At 37.2% G+C, this 17205-nt stretch overlaps 1 protein-coding gene across 1 annotated transcript in view; it reads right to left on the bottom strand.

Annotated features, from left to right (window-relative positions):
• Window positions 1-17205, bottom strand: part of LOC144964316 (VPS10 domain-containing receptor SorCS1-like) — a 32721-nt gene that overhangs the window by 423 nt on the left and 15093 nt on the right. The window contains exons 14-26 of the mRNA XM_078898416.1: window positions 16563-16686; window positions 15652-15794; window positions 14242-14355; window positions 12950-13121; window positions 11805-11991; window positions 11004-11149; window positions 10189-10327; window positions 9084-9193; window positions 7893-8006; window positions 6921-7047; window positions 5008-5122; window positions 2489-2640; window positions 1-1230 (exon numbers count right to left, since the gene is read on the bottom strand). The exon at window positions 1-1230 is cut by the window's left edge and continues 423 nt beyond it. Of these exons, the coding sequence (XP_078754542.1) occupies window positions 1187-1230; window positions 2489-2640; window positions 5008-5122; window positions 6921-7047; window positions 7893-8006; window positions 9084-9193; window positions 10189-10327; window positions 11004-11149; window positions 11805-11991; window positions 12950-13121; window positions 14242-14355; window positions 15652-15794; window positions 16563-16686 (1687 nt within the window). The 3' untranslated portion in view covers window positions 1-1186. The remainder of the gene's footprint in view (window positions 1231-2488; window positions 2641-5007; window positions 5123-6920; window positions 7048-7892; window positions 8007-9083; window positions 9194-10188; window positions 10328-11003; window positions 11150-11804; window positions 11992-12949; window positions 13122-14241; window positions 14356-15651; window positions 15795-16562; window positions 16687-17205) is intronic.

Here is a 17205-nt window from a genome sequence, read left to right as displayed (position 1 = left end):
ATTCTCAAGCCAAGTCTCAGGTTTGAGAATTTTTGCCAATATGGCAGCCATTTAAATCGATTTGATATTTCACAGACGAGTCTTCTGGCCAAATTTTTAAATACATGTGTTTCCAGTGCATGGCAATTAACCGGTCAAATACGTGAAACAAAAACCCTCACTACAAATTTTTCATAGACTTGGGGGGGGGGGGGGGGTATTAGCACTGTGTATCGTTGTTACACCACTTTTCAAATCATTACCTCACACCCATGCCCATCCCCACCAATCATTGAAAGCGAGATTGTCCTAAGCACTACTAATACTAATGGCTTTGTTGAAAGAAAATCATAAATTAAATTTTGGAGAAAAAAATAAAAAATAACACAATAATCTTTTGATAAAAATCGCTCCTTCGACATACTGATTTTATTTATTTTTTTTCATATCAAGAATTAATTCAACTTCAATCTCCTTCAGTTTATATAAGGCATGAAATCAATTTAATTCTTTATAACCTAAATAATTTTTCTTTAATTAAATATATGGCATTTGACTTAGAAACACGAGATTTTTTAAATTTTCAATTCATCTTTTCACAGTCAAAGTAATACTAGGCTGCTTGAAGCTGTGGACTGTAAAAATCAATTTTTAAAAATGAATATAACAGCTTAAAAAAAAAAGAACAAAATACCAAGCACAGAACGTTTCAGGCTCAAACCCCTTCTTCAGCCAAAAAAAGAAATCCAATAAAAACATAATTACATTACTAAAATCGTTGAACTGTTTTTATTTTTTTTTTTAGTAATAATGTATTTATGTTTTTTTGTTGTTGACTGAAGAAGGGTTTTGAGCACGAAACGTTCCGTGTTTGGTATTTTGCTCCTTTTTTGAAGCTGTTATATTCATTTTTGTTTATATCTTTTCACAGTGAGAGCTTTATCAGTCATGCATCTCAGTTGAATGAAGTTTTGCATCGCTATTGCAGCTTTCTTTGTGAGAACGATATAAAATCTAAATTCAGGTAAGAATAAAATCAAAACCTTAAGCGTTAGAGTGAGGACAATCAGGCTTTTACTACGAGTCAATACAATACAATTTATAAAAATAAAAATGGCCAGGCCATATTGATACTATGGTCCCATACAGATCCTTAAGTCGTTTGTATGCAAGTCTTGTTAATATCACAGGATCTTCATGTTTTTCATCAGCAATTTTCACCGCTGTCTTGCATCACCAGCTGACTTCCACCTGAAAGAGATAAAGTCACGGTGTGACGACTAATGTTTGTGTTAAAAAACTTTTTTTAAAGTCCTTCAGAGCTATGAGGCTCATGGAGCCGTAGTTTATCCCGGTTTCTATCGCGTGAAATGAATAGCATTTGATTACTACCGTTTGGATGAAAAAAGCTAGTCTATCGCAAAGTACTTTCCACCCGATCTAACAAATCCAGCTACCCAATCACTGTTGGGTGGACAGAAGGGTCTACAAAAAATCTGGACTGCACACAGGATTGATCTCAGTCCCTTTGCATATGAAGCGAGTGCTCTACCAACTGAGCTATCGGGACCACCAATGTTTGTGTAAGACACAAGTTAAATTTGCTAAATTGCAGGAAATACAAGTCCAATTTACACATATCTCAATATGTTCATTCTGAAACTAAATTTGCAGCTTTTTTTGTTTGTTGCTTTAGGTCTCTTCCAACACAATTGAGGTTATATGAGAGACCGCTGAAACAAAGAAACAAGCAATCTAACAAAAATAGTACAAATGTAAATCAAAATCATAACCTAAAGATATCATAAGCTAAATTATAAATAACCAAGAACAAACAGGCAGAAGATTTACAGAAAAAAAAATATCCCCTGTCAAAAATACAATCACAAACCAAAGAAGCAGGATAGGCTAGTAAAGAGAAGAAGAAACGACATCACTATCGGATCGTACACCCATGCGAACATCATAGGTATATGATTCAAGGGTGATGCTCCCATCCAACCACCCGCATAAAATTTGCAGCTTCAGAGGAGAAAAAAAAACGGTGGCTGAAGCATTAAGAAAATGGTCAATAAAACATTGTTTATGGAGTAACTAAAGCGAAAATAATCACATTTAAAAAATAAATAATATGGCAAAATGCAACTTTTAATTGGAAGCTATTTTACAGAATGTAGTAAAGTATTTCAAAAGGTTTTTTTAATAGCTTCGTTATCTGTGAGTTATATTCAATCACCCAAATGGATATTTCCATTCTAGACTGAAATAACACAGCACATTGAGAAATTAGGAGCAGGCATTGGTGTAAGATAAAGATCTGAAAACGTGTGTAGGAAGACTGATATTTTGGGATGTTTTTTTTTTCTTGTAATTTTTATTTCTTGCTTTGTCGGGCACTGTTTCAAACGCACATTTTCAGACCTTTATCTAACACATCGCATTAATCGGAAAAAAAACCCAAAAAAAACAAAGGAAGGGGGAGGTGGGTGGGTTGGGGTATTGTACTTACCCACATCTATGACGGGATCATCTCTAAAACTGTCTCTGCCTCCCCTAAACTCAATGTTCAGGTCAAGAGGGGGGTCGTCTTCATCGTCCAGTAATGGATCCGAGTCGTCTTGGATGTGTAACATACTGTATTGCTGGGCACTGCGATTACGCCTTTTTTGTTGTAAAAAAAAAAAAGATAAAATCAAGACTTATTAATAGTGTAAATTCATTCTAAATAATAAATATAAATCCTGCACTTTCTTTCCAATGAAGATCTGAATTTTAAGGGGGCAGGGGGAGAATACAGTGGGACACTGGAAAACCTAGCAAATCAGAAAATCCCAGATAGTAGGTGTTCGGGTTCAATGAGTTGAGAAATTATCGTCATTCATTTAAAAGTACTCAAAAAATTTTAATTTAAGCTTCAGATTGAATATTCAGTATCTAGATCACCCCAGTATAATAGCAGATTGGCCTTGAAGGTCATAAGTGAATGTTTAACATGATGAAAACTGTAACAGCTTTATAGTTTGAGATTGTAATGGGAATATATAACAATCTTCTTACCATGCGGCAATATTATGAAAACTGTAACAGCTTTATAGTTTGAGATTGTAATGGGAATATATAACAATCTTCTTACCATACGGCAATAGTATGAAAACTGTAACAGCTTTATAGTTTGAGATTGTAATGGGAATATATAACAATCTTCTTACCATACGGCAATATTATGAAAACTGTAACAGCTTTATAGTTTGAGATTGTAATGGGAATATATAACAATCTTCTTACCATACGGCAATAGTAGGAAAACTGTAACAGCTTTATAGTTTGAGATTGTAATTGGAATATATAACAGCCTTCTTACCATACGGCAATATTATGAAAACTGACAGCTTTATAGTTTGAGATTGGAATTGGAATATATAACAGTCTTCTTACCATACAACAATAGTATAAAAACTGTTACAACTTTATAGTTTAACAAATCCTACACAATTGTAAAATATTGTATTAGGAATTAGAAATACATATACGAGGGCTCTTTCATAATTAACCGAAAAATGCCTGTAAAATCCGCGTTTTTTATGCTATCAACAAAATTCTTGCACGTGTTCATACCTTGACTCGTCCTTCATTTCTCTACGTAACAGCCAAGTCTGTCGACACACTTCTGCCAACGCCGCACCATGGAATAGATACCCTCTCGGAAGAAATTTCCGTCAAGGTTTTATAGCCATTTCCGCACATGGTCAACAAGCTCTTCATCGACATCAAAGCGCTTTCCTGCCAGCTCATGTTTCAGTGGCCCAAAGAGGTGATAATCAGATGGTGCGAGGTCTGGACTGTGTGGTGGGTGTGGCAAAATCTCCCATCCATATTTCTCTAGCCAACCTTGCGTCACTCGTGCTGTGTGGGGTGTAGCGTTGACGTGTTGAAAAATGACCCCGTTGGTCAACTGCCCTGGGTGCTTTCTGCAAATGGCCTCCCTAAGCTTGTCAAGAGTTTGGCAGTACCTTGCAGCATTGATTGTTTCTCCAGGTTGTAAGGTTTCGAACAGAATAACACCACGACTGTCCCAGAAAACAGTTCCCATTATTTTCTTTGCTGACCGCATGACTTTGAATTTCTTCGCGACAGGTGAGGATAGATGTTTCCATGTCATCGAATCTTGCTTTGTTTCTGGGGTGCAATGGTGCAACCAAGTCTCATCACCGGTGACTATGCTGTCAAGAAAAGTCACATCGTACCCTTGAAAGTCTCCGCCGGCGTTGGCAGTATGCCCGTGAACCCTGCGTGAGCTCTTGCTTCTTCTCAAAAGTTCCCTGCAGATGTCCAATCTTTGTTCTTTATGATTGTCTGTCAATTGCTTAGGAACCCATCTTGCGCTGACTTTTCTGTAGCCAAGTTCATCAAATACAATTCTATGGGCAGAAGTTTCCGAAATTTCAAGACTGCTTGCGATTTCATGAAGTTTCAACCTCCTGTCTTGACGAATAAGCTCATCAACTCGCTTCACATTGTCTTCTGACGTCGCAGTTATCGAACGCCCTCTCCCTTCCCTGTCTGTCAAGTCGGAATGGCCGGCTTCAAACAAATTACACCAGTGATAGACTTGTGTACGGCTTATAACATGCTCACCATATACACTCTGAAGTTCTTTATGAATTTCGGTAGGATTCAGACTTTTGGCGTTCAAAAAACGTATGACAGCTCTGATTTCCTCCTTTGACCAAGTTTCAAGGTGGGCCGCGATCTTTAAAATCGTCTAGAAATTCATTGTGCAAAATGATGCACTTCATAATTTCTGGGAATATCCGTAAGGAAATAAGGAATATCATGTCGTTTACAGAATTAAAAAATCTCCACTGGTTGCTGAGCAATGGGCATTTTTCGGTTATTTCTGAACGAGCCCTCGTATAACAGCCTTCCTACCTACAGCAATAGCATGAAAACTGTCACAACTTTATAGTTTGACAAATCCAACACACAATTGTAAAACATTATAATGGGAAGACAAAACAGCCTTCTTACCTGCGACAATAGCAGAGTAGGAAACCAGAGACAATGACAGCGAGGATAAGCACTGGTACTCCAATAAAGATAGCTTTCATGTTAGGACCCTTATGATGGTGATCGCCGTTGTCATCTACAATTTTGGAGGGGACACACAAAAAAAAAAAAAAAAAAAAAAGAAAGAAAAAAGAAAAAAAAAGTAAGTTTTGCTTCAATTCAAATGTTGCTGGGAGTACATTGTTGGATATGGGACAAGGTGGCTCAGCAGTACGGTCTTTGCTTCATACCCGAAAGGTACAGAGTTCGATCACCCACTGCTGCGCTGTGTGGCCTTGAGCAAGTCACCTCGCCCTAGCTCAATTTGCAGTGCTGCACTGCGGCTGATACCTGGCTTATTTCAGTCTTCCCTTGGAATAGACCCTAGAGAAAAAATTTCCCCTATGGGATGAACAAAGGGAATTTTATTTATTTTATTTCATATTTCTTCATATCGTGTTTGCCTCAGGTTCTGGGGGTTCCAATAGTTCAGTTGGTAGAGCACTCGCTTCATACGCAAAGGGACAGGAATCAATCCTAGATAAAGTCGAGATTAAGAAAAATAGTTTCTGAGCCCCTGTCCACATAGAAGTGATTGGTTCTGGTAGAAAGTACTTTGAGATTTGACTAGTGTCCTATACAAAGGGTAGCATGCAATTGCTATTGTCCGTTTCATGTGTTTAGCAAATGGACAAAATTATAAACTACAACGTTGTACTTAAAATTTAATTTTCAAGGGGGAAATAAAGTACATAGGGGTATCTTTAAACAAAGATTTCAAACTTAGGAAGAATTTATGAAATTTGTAATTTTTGTAATTTTTGAAAAACAGTACCTTGACAGATTACTGGAACATATTGTATTGTATTTGTTACAAGGAATGCAAACCGATGCTTGTTGATACTCAGAAAGTGCTGGGCAATTTTTCTTTTGTTTGTTTTTAAGGGTTTTACGGTGCTTGCAACACATTTAGGTTATATCAGCGCCAGTAAAAAGGAAGAAAAGGGGATAGTAAAAAGTTCTAGAATTACAGTTAAAGTATCTAAGAAAAAGTAAGACAAAGGGGAACTGGGAACAAATAGGGATCAGATGTAGATTCCAAGAGCATACCATCAATGTACTTAGTTTGAGATTACCAATAAGTTTCATCTGGACACAAGCACGGCCCCCACTCAGAGGAATACACTCAATTGCTTACATTATAAACTATAACAAATATAATAATACATAACAGAGAGATGATTTACAAGGAAAAAAATATCATCTCCCAAAACAATAACTATGCATTTGACTGTTTCCCTCCCAGTCAAGGACTCCGGCCAGGGTCGGGACAAAACCGAGCAATCCCACACCAAGACAAAGATAGAAAGCATGTTGGAAAACAGATATAAGGGGAAAGAAGACACGGTAAGTACCTCCCTGCCCGCTGTGGAGGTAGGGAACCCCACCCACGGGCAATTTTTATTCGTACTCCTAATAGTAGTACTCATAATAGTACTTGTACTTGATAAGAATACCACACATATCTATAGAAAAACATCTTTTAATAAAAAGTAAAAAGTGTGCGTCAGCAACAAACTTGGTTATAGGGAATGAGATTAGCGGAAGAGTAGCGTCCCTTGATTGGACGTCACCCATAGTCTGTGACGTCACCGGCGGAAAAGTTATTAGAGAGAACGTCATGTTGGTTGATCGCATGCGTCTGTCGTCCTCGCGATAGCCTCGCAAAAGCGAGGACGAGAGACGCATGCACACAACCAACATGACGTTCTCTCTCTAATAACTTTTCCGCCGGTGACGTCACAGACTATGGGTGACGTCCAATCAAGGGACACTACTCTTTCCGCTAATCTCATTCCCTATATTCAAAAGCTCAATTGACACAAAGATCTCACCTGGTTGTTGGGGCTTGTAAGGTTTGGCCGAGGTGACCCTGACAACCAAACCACCCTCGGCCCTTTTGCCCAGCACACTGAAGCCAAAGTCTCCACTATTTATCAAATCCAGAATACTCTTTTCAATCTGAAATTTACGAAAAATTAAAAAAATATGAAATTACCCCATGACGATTTATTTTTTCTGATTCCCCCACCCCTGTCTACCCAGCGGTGAATGGGTAACTGGGTCTGTTAGATCTGGTGGAAAGTATTTTGTCCATTTGAGGCTATAGAAACCGGGATAGACTCCGGCTCTATGGGCCAAATGGCTCTGAAGGGCTACTGCCTCATGAAATAAAAGGTCCACATGGCCAAGTTTCTGCACCATAAAATCACAGTGATATTATTATCGTCATTATTATTATTATTATTATCATTATTATTATAATACGAGCTGGAAACCCAATGAATGAAAGCAACCTGAATTACAACCAGATATACATTCTGTTCATCATATAACAAGTAGTCCTTCAGAGCCATTAGGCCCATGGAGCCGAATTTATCCCGATTTCTATAGCGTGAAATGGACCATAGCAATTGCTTGCTATCCTTTGGATAGGAGGCTAGTCTATCGCAAAGTACTTTCAGCCAAATCTAACAGACTCATGTACCCAATCACTGCTGGGTGGACAGAGGGGTCAGAAAAAAATCTCGACTGCCCCCGGGATCGATCTCGGTCCCTTTTCGTGTGAAGCGAGTGCTCTACCAACTGAACTATCTGGACCCCCAATCATGATATAACATGTGTGCAAATTGTTCAGTGAAAAAGAATCAAAGAGGAATGGAAAGTGACATTACAAAAATATTTAGAAGTAGCTTCATCCATTGATTTCAGAATATCACGATAAATTGATTTATAAACAATAACAGAACAAGACTACTAACTAAAAGAAGTACCGATTACGTCAACTGACATTTTAACCAACTCACACTATCTATGCTTTCCTCTTTGGGGTCGTCAGATGGGTAGATGTAGAGTAGAGCAGAATGAGCCTTCCCTGGAGAAAAGGTCGTCGCCAACCTTTCCAACTTGATTCCAAGATCCTATTGACAGAAATCCCAACAAAAAAAACAAAAACAAAAAAAACATGAGAATAACAATTGTACCATCACAAAAGTATGAATGAGTATAACAAATTAAGAAATTAAGGGGGCACTGGTTGACTGATTTTTTAGGATGCTTTTTTTCTTGTATTTTTCTTTCTTGCTTTGTATGGAAAAGCACACACTTGTTCAGATCTTTATCTGCGATTGAGTATCTGGATACAGGCAGTGATTGATAATATAAAAGGGTTAAGATGGAATAGGCACCACTTGGGTGACTTGTCCTGAATGAAATAAAAATTTAGACTGCTGGGTGTGTGTGTGTGTGGGGGGGGGGGGGGGGGGGTGATAAAGGATCATTATGCTGTTTTTATGTTTTAAAGGATTTTAAGGAGCCTGCGACACACTTAGGTCATTTCAGTGTTAGAAAAAAACGGAGAGAATATGGGATAGTCAAAAAATTCTAGGATTAAATTGAATACATATAAAGATACCCAAGAAAAAATTAGAATAGGGGGACTAGTTCATATAGAGTGCAGATTTAGATTCCATGAGCACACAGTCAGGGTGCTTAGTTTGAGATCACCTGAAAGTCTCATCCAGACATCAGCATAGGATCCTACTGAGAGGAATGCATTAAAATGTTTACAGAATATACCAAAAACAGAAAATATAATTAACAATACATAACAGAGAGATGGTTTAAAAGGAAAAAAAACAAAACAAACCATCTCCCAGTACTAATACTAAACATTTAACTGTTTCCCTCTCAGTTAAGAACTCCAGCAAGGGTCAGGACAAAACCAAGCAATTCCATTCCAAGGCAAAGACAAAAAGCAACTCGGAAAACACATGTAAGAGGATAAAAGACACAGTAAGTGACCTCCTGCCCACCATGGGAGGTCAAAGGACCCCGCCCAGGAACTTGGTACGTTCCAGTTTCATTGGGGGAAGACAATATTGCTGTTGAATGCAGCCATTCTTATCATATTTTTCATTTTTTTATCTTCTTTTTAAAATTTTTTTTTAAATCTTCAACAATTTAGTGACAATTGATAAAACACATGAGCCACTTACATCAGACAGCTGGTAACGCATTCTTTGAATCAAAAGGCGACTAATGGCACGATTGTTGATGTTGATTACGCCAGTGCCTTCGAACGTCACTACCAAAATGGCAGCATCATCTGGAGGTAGAAAAAATGTTTTGTAAATAAATGACTTGTACGGGTGCTAAAAGCTTTGAGTAATAAACAAACTTGCTATATACTGTCACACACAAAACATAACAAAATTTTGAATATAAATAATTAATAAATTGTAATGATATCCAGGACATTTTTGGAATAATAAAGGTACTTAATCAACTAAACGCGGCTATGTGGTCTTGTGGTATGAAACCAGCTTTTGGATCGAAAGATCCTGGGTTCGAGCCTCGCTCGGCGCATAGTTGAGTCCTTGGAAAAGACTCTTTACTCACATTCTCTCACCGTACTCAGGTGTAAAATGAGTACCTGGCCGTTAACAGCGTTGTCTTTGTCCGAAAAAAAATTGTCATATCGCCTAACAGGCATCATAACCGTCCTACATGTTAAATGTTGCTGTTGGTCAGGGACCCCTTGTAAAGCGCTTTGAGCACAGTTAAAGGATATTGCGCTATATAAAAAAGCTCTCTTTTTTTTAAAAAAACAATTCAGCATAAAAATTTCTTTTAAGCTTGAGCTTTTATATCGCGCAATATCCACTAAATGTGCTCGTGCTCAAAGTGCTTTACAAAGGGTCCCTGACCAATAGCAACACATAACATATAGAAGAAGACAATTTTCTTTTCCGACAGAAACAACGCTGTTATCGGCCAGGTACTCATTTTACACCCGAGAGAATGCAAGTAAAGAGTCTTTCCCAAGGACTCAACTATGGGTCACAAGACCACCATATCTCTCTTCCACATTATCTCATTCGTCTGTAGTGTTTCTTTCATTCATCCTGTTTTGTTGATAAAGGGGAAACCCAAAACGTCCATATCATCTGGTTTCGTATATTAAATTGAAGCTTACGTTCAATTTCACACTGTTATTTATTTCTTCGAGCTTCGAGCAGCAACATTTACATTATATATGGGATATATAAGGGAAATTCTTATCTATTTATCTATGCTTTATATATTTCCTTGATGACATACCAAATATCTCCATCTGATATTGTCTGTAGATGGATCCCAGGGAATTGACGGCCTCAACAGATACTGTGTACAGTCCTTTCTTATGATACGTGTGATTAACGCTATGTTCCCAAGTCAACAATGGCCGAGCATTGGCATCCTGAAAAGGAATATCAAATCGAGAAGCTAACAATAAAGAGGGATTCAAGATAGTTACGTTGGAAAACAGTTTTATTGGAGTGGTGGACGGCATCTATCGTAGTTTAACTTTCTTTGAAAAAGGTCATTATACCACCGAAACTTGGAGATGACCTTTATCTTGTTAAAATGCTGTTGAAAAAAAATTAATTTGGACTGGGAATTTCTGACTTTTTCCAACCTATTCATTTTTCTTCATGTTAATGGTAGTTGAATAAAACTATCTATGTACATGTTCATCTTTAATACATTTTTTTTCAGTTTTGAAAAGTAGCAAAAATCTCTAGGATTGAGTGAGTTAATATGGTAAGATATTATGTCAGGCTCGAGTCATACCAACTCTGCATGCAAAAAGTTAATGTCATCATCATAAACAGGGAATAAGATTAGCGTCCCTTGATTGGACGTCACCTTACAGAGAGAACGTCAAAATGGTTTTGCGCATGTGTCTCTCTCGTCCTCGCTTTCGGTGAAATGTCTCAAGCCGCTTTCACCGGAAGCGAGGATAAAGAGACGCATGCGCAAAACCAACATGACGTTCTCTCTCTAATAACTTTTCCGCCGATGACATCCAATCAAGGGACGCTACTCTTCCGCTAATCTCATTCCCTATAGACAGTATGACAAAGCATAATTACCTCATCCCCAAACGTCCACATGAAGTGAACGTGGTCTTTATTCCCTTGGAATGGCAGGAACTGGTTTGCCGTAGCCACAGTCAAAGCCACAGGAACACCCACTTTGGCTGCCAGGGGAGTCAGCATTGCAATGTCACTCAGAAGCTCTGTAAAGACAATACAAAAAAAAGTATCACTCGGAGATAAGGTCAGGTAAGTTGGATAATTGGATAATATTGGAAATTTGACCCTTGACCCTTGGATAGGTTGGAAAAAGTCAGAAATTCCCAGTCCAAATAAATTTTTTTTTCACCAGCATCATAAACCTATTTGTTGTTTGATTTTGTTTTTTGCTTTTTTGTTGTTTTTTTTTTTTTGGGGAGGGGGGGGGGGGGGTTGGTTCTTTTTTTGGGTTTTTTAATTTTGTAAAACTTGAATACAACAAAAGATGATAATCAGTGGTGCAATCAACTAAGCATTTTCTTCATTCCTATGTATCTCTTTTGTATGACTAGTATGAACAATCACTTCCAGCTTGATTGATTTTACCATACGCACTAAGAATCTCTTGGAGAGAGAGAGGGCTTAATTTCTTTTTAAACAGGCTATAGTGTTTTTTATACAAATGATTTAAAGAAAGTAAGAAAAATATTGCAAATTTTAAAAAAAGAAAAAGAACCCTGAAAAATGGGAGTTCTCCGAACTTGGTAAAAAGGAACTCCAAACTTCCAAGATTGTTCACAATTCTTCAACAAATGTTTAAGGACCAAAACAAAAAACAAAAAACAAATAATAGAAAGTCCAACAAAAACCCGATCTCACCTTGAGCATGCACTGTCAACTCAGCAGACGCCTCGCCTTTTACATTAGCTGCCTTGACCTTGACCTTGAAATGACCAGACTTCTTGAACGTATACTCCACAAACCTGGCCTTCTCTAAGCCATCGTATGCCTGTGGTTTACTACCGTCTCCGAATTCCCACATGTATTTTGTGTCTTTAATCGATCCCTAAAAGGATAGATAGTATAAAATACAAAAGTTCAAAGGTTACGTATATCAGTGCTGACAGTGACAAAAAGTGGAAAAGGAGAACATTTATCTTAACAACTGCCTATAAGCCCCATTTTTACTGTATCAACCGCCCATCTTTACAGCAATTGATATGATAAATCATCATCGATATTCTAACTAACTTCTGAAGAGTAGGGAAACTGCATCTGAATATTCCACCACATATCAGCTCTCGCACTGCCAATACATTGATTTGTTTTGATTTTTTTTAAATTTTGTTTTTGGGGGGAGGATGAGGAGGGGGGGGGGGGGGAGGGGTATTAAATTTTTTTAAAGTAGGAAATTTCTCCTTTGCTTTGACCCTAAAGTCACGGAATTCAATGGATCCGAAGAAAACTATCAGCACTGTAATATAGAGACTTTCTCACTCAAAATTGTCAATAGCCGAGTTTGTTACAGTGTTGATATTTTGACAAAGTCAAGGAACAGTAGACACACTCTTTAAAGACTGGATACGTTTGTTTTTTTTAAAATTGTCATTAATAATAATAATAATAATAATAATAATAATAATAATAATAATAATAATAATAATAATAATCTGCAACTGTTCACTTGCATATAAATTGAGCTTTTATGTAGCGCAATATCCACTAAATGTGCTTTGATGCTTGTTAGGCAATATTACATTTTTTTTCCAACACGAGACAACACTGTTAAAGGCCAGCTACTCATTCTACACCCGAGTATCGTGAGAGAATATGAGTAAAGAGCCGTTTCCAAGGACTCAACTATGCGCCGAGCGAGGCTGGAACCCAGGACCTTCTGATCCAAAAGCGAGTGTCATACCACAAGACCACATAGCCACACATATAGAAAATGTCAAAAACTGCTTTGTTCACTATTTGGTAAATAGAGAAGAAGAAGAAGTAGAAAAAATTTAAAAAGAACTTACCCCTGTCTGTAAGAGATAAAAAGAAATCTTTTCACCCACAGGCACATTCAAAGTATGAGTCCCAATGGACAGGCCATGTGGTTTCATTTGAACACATGTTGATTTCAGCTTTCCATATTTCTTCTTCTCCTCTTCCTTTTCGTCACATTTATCAGATGATACTTTGCGATATCTGAGAAAAATCATCATATAGAAACATTAGTCAAAGTGATACGAGGCTGCTAGAAGCTGTGGACTGTAAAAAGTAATAAACAAAAATGAATATATAACAGCTTCAAAAAAGAACTAAATACCAAACACGGAACATTTCGGGCTCAAAACCAGCCAACAACAAAAGACATAAATACATTACTAAATTCCAGATAGACGACAGAGATATTTTTTAGGTCCTCTCTGTAGAAAAATCTTGGAAAGTAAACAAAATAAGCGTTTGATATGTTACTACGGAGTTCCAAATTGAGCGGATTTTTAAAAAACACATGAAATTTTGGTGCGCAAAAAAATAGGAAAATCACGGGGAGAATAGAAATAGGTGTAAAATGTATCCGTGAAATAAATCCAATATAGAGGTGAAAATAATAACCCAGAAACCTGACGAATGTACAGTAATCCTTAATAAATGGAGTGATCATGAATGTGATCAAATCTTGACAATATCTACTCCAACGATGAATGAAATAACATAAACTTGAGAAATATAGAAGTCAGAAAATTGAACTGTAAATTATACTTGAGTAATCAACAAAGAGAGTCATCCTATTAAAAAAAAAACAACCCCAATAGGGCAGAGAAGACGTGATGTCTCACCCTCTGTGAAATTAGGTGTAAAAGACAGCTGATTGGTAATTAAAAATAATCTTTTGGTGCGCATGAATACAAATCCAACATTTTTAGTTTTGGGTCAAATTGTCATTCAAGCAGGAGAAGAAAGATACGAATTATGGTGAATAGAAGTACTAATACCATACCATTTGGTTACAAAGTATCTAATAATCTTACTTGGAGAGGTTGAATAAACATATTCTTTCATTTCTTTGTTATTTATTAAACTCGTTATATTTTTATCGTGCAAGAACACATACTCGCAAGCTCATTGTTGTTATTGGGCACGAAAAAAAAAAAGTTTGATAAATACAACAAGATGAAAGAATTGTATATTCTTTGGCAACCAGAGGTAATCTTCCCCCCCCCCCCCCCTCATTGGTTATGTTTACCCCCCTCCCCCCCTCCCGTCATTGGTTATGTTTACTCAAACAAAACAAAGATGAAAAAGATATAAATAGAATTCATACCCCCGGCTCTTGTAGTAATCTTCTCCTGGTTTACATTCTATGGGAAGATAACCTTCAAAATACCACGCTGACTTATGGCATTTCATGTCTGTTCCTTCATCATATCCAAAGTCACTGGTCGATGAATCAAAAGTGAGGGTTTAAAAATGTGAGGAGAGGGGGAGGGGGTAAGGGGGAATGGCATTTAATTATAAAAAAAAAACAAAAACAATTGAATCCAATATAGAAACTATAGACAACAATAATAGAGAACAACAGAGACAGTGTGAATGTATGTGTAACAGTCATTATGAATGGCTCAGATTTCAACCTTATCTAAATTGAGCTTTTATATAGCGCAATATTCACTAAACATGCTCAAAGCGCTTTACAAGGGGTCCCAGACCAACAGCAACATGTAACATGTAGAATGAGACACGTCTGCTAGGCGATATTACAAGTTTTTTCCCCAGACAGAGACTAAGCTGTTAATGGCCAGGTACTCATTTTACACCTGAGTACAGTGAGAGAATGTAAATAAAGGGCCTTTTCCAAGGGCTCAACTATGTGCTGAGCGAGGCTCGAACTCAGGACCTTCCAATCCGAAAGCGAGTGTCATATCACTAAACCACATACCCACACCATTTAACTTTGCTTCTTTTCCTATAACATCAAATATAAGTTTAATGAAGTACAAACTACTACGCATGATAATCATATATCATTTAAATAAAATACAAACTAAATGGTCATCCGTTTTGAAACCTGAACTTCACCTCCTCCTCCCCCCCCCCCCCCCCCCCCCCAAAAAAAAAAGAAAGAAAGAAAGGGAAAATCAAGCTGAAGTTTTGGAATAAAAAAATCTTTAAAAGCCAAAACAACTAAAGTCAATTCCATCGTGGTTCAGTGGTATGGTCTTTGCTTCACACCCGAAAGGTACTGAGTTTGAATAGCAGTTGCGCTGTGTGGCCTTGAGCAAGTCACCTCGCCCAAGCTCATTTTGCCACGCTGCACTAAGGATAGAATTCCCTAGGAATACAACCTAAAGACAAATTTCCTCTATGAGATGAACAAAGGGGATTTTATTGTATATTTCAGTTATTTACATTTTTAATAAAAAGGAATTTTATTTGATTTTATATCTGAATCATCATCAGCATCGTTGACTTTTTCACCTAAAAAAAAAAAGGATTTAATTTGTCCGTCTGCGTTTCTGTAACAGTTTTGAGTTTTACGGAAGGAGTGTCAACCCTTTGACAACCCCCAACCTGTAGGACCATGTGAATCAAAAAGGGGGAGTCACACACCATTAGTCACCCTTTACGACCCACTGGCTTGGCGTTGGGCTATTCTTGCACCCTCTCCGTTGAGGGACCCCGGACACCACACGGTGGATGTCAGAATAGAAACAAGAAAAAAAGACAGCCTTACCACTCATAGTCCTCTCTGGTACATTCACATTTGTCTTTAGACAATACGCGTGGTATCAGTTGCACCCCGTTCTGGCAAGCTGCATTCTGCTTTCGTCTCTTGTACTCCACGAGTCGGCCCATCGTGCAGTTATTTTGTGTGATCTGTGGACATAAAGTAGGTCAGAGTGGAGAGGTCAAAGAGAGTGGAAGAGAGCAATTCTTCCCAAAGTAATTCAATCGATGAAGTGTCAAGATCTGTTGCTGACATCAGAGTCATGTTCTTCCAATCCTCTATGCCATAAGCTTTCTTAAGGAATTTCCCATTTCTGAACAACTCAAAAAAAAAACCAAAAAAATTCTAAACACAGAATGTTTCGGGCTCTAAACCCTTCTTCAGCTAACAAAAAAAATTATAAATTTTTAAAAAACAAAATAAGTACATAATTTTAAAACCCAAAAGACTGCAGGAAAAATATTTGACACGCCCGATCAATCTTGATTTCATGATCTTTTTCCTTACCTTATAGAAAGGACACGCCAAATATTTCTCTGCCGTTTTTCTGGGGTTTTTTAAGCAATGTATTCCCGTTGATTGGGGGGTTTTTTGTTCATAGCTGAAGAAGGTTTTTGAGCCCAAAACATTCTGTTTGGTATTTTGTTCTTTTTTGAAGATTTTTAAAACCATTTTTGCTGATTACTTTTTGATAGTTCACAGCTTCCAGCAGCTAAGTAGCACTTTAACTTGTCTAACATTCTGATAAGCTTTGAAAACATTTTTTTTTAAAGTATCTTTTACATCATTCTTTGCGATAGACTGGCGTCCTATCCAAAGGGTAGCAAGCAATTGCTCTCATCCGTTTCACGCTATAGAAACCGGGATAAACTTCGGCTCTATGGGCCTAAAAACTCTGAAGGACAACTTTAACTTACATCATTGTAGTCTTCGGGAAACCAAGATTCATAGTCAGAGTCCTTGCATTTTTCTTGTAACACCAGAGAAAAATTTAGTTTCATCAAAATCCAGGGTTTGTGAGTGCTCTCATGACCGAACAACCTGAATCATTAGAAGACGAAGAAAAAGGTTTTATTATGACAGAAAAAATCTGGGGGGGGGGGGGGCATACACTGAAGCAAGATGAAATGTGAAAAGGGATGTGTAACACATTGAAAGATAAAGCATATCAGAAAGAAAAATAGAAATAGAAAATCTGTGAAAAGATTTGTTTTTTTTTTTGTTATTTGTTTGGAGAGCATGCTTTTCTTGTATTTTTCTCTCGGTTTTGTACGATAGTTTGCAATAAACCAAAGGGGATAATGAACTAATAATAATTTTGACACTCATTCCCCCCAGCCCCCAAATTCTTTTTTTTTAAAGATATCAAAGCAGATAAAAAAGATGGGAACATATGGATAATTTCAAATAAGTAAAGTATTAAAATAAAATTTAAAAATAATAAAATACAGACAGATTTTACAATTACAATAAAAAGTCTAAAAGAAATGCAAACAATAAGTGAATGGTAGATTAACTGGATTAATTACAGTTATGCATACAGAAAATAAATTTGACATT

The sequence above is a fragment of the Berghia stephanieae genome, chromosome 2, assembly GCF_034508935.2.
Source record: "Berghia stephanieae isolate SIO BIC M18660-M18661 chromosome 2, UCSD_Bste_1.3, whole genome shotgun sequence".
Taxonomy (NCBI): domain Eukaryota; kingdom Metazoa; phylum Mollusca; class Gastropoda; order Nudibranchia; family Aeolidiidae; genus Berghia; species Berghia stephanieae.
Note: the sequence above shows the minus strand (reverse complement) of the source record. Positions and strands in the feature narration are given on the sequence as shown.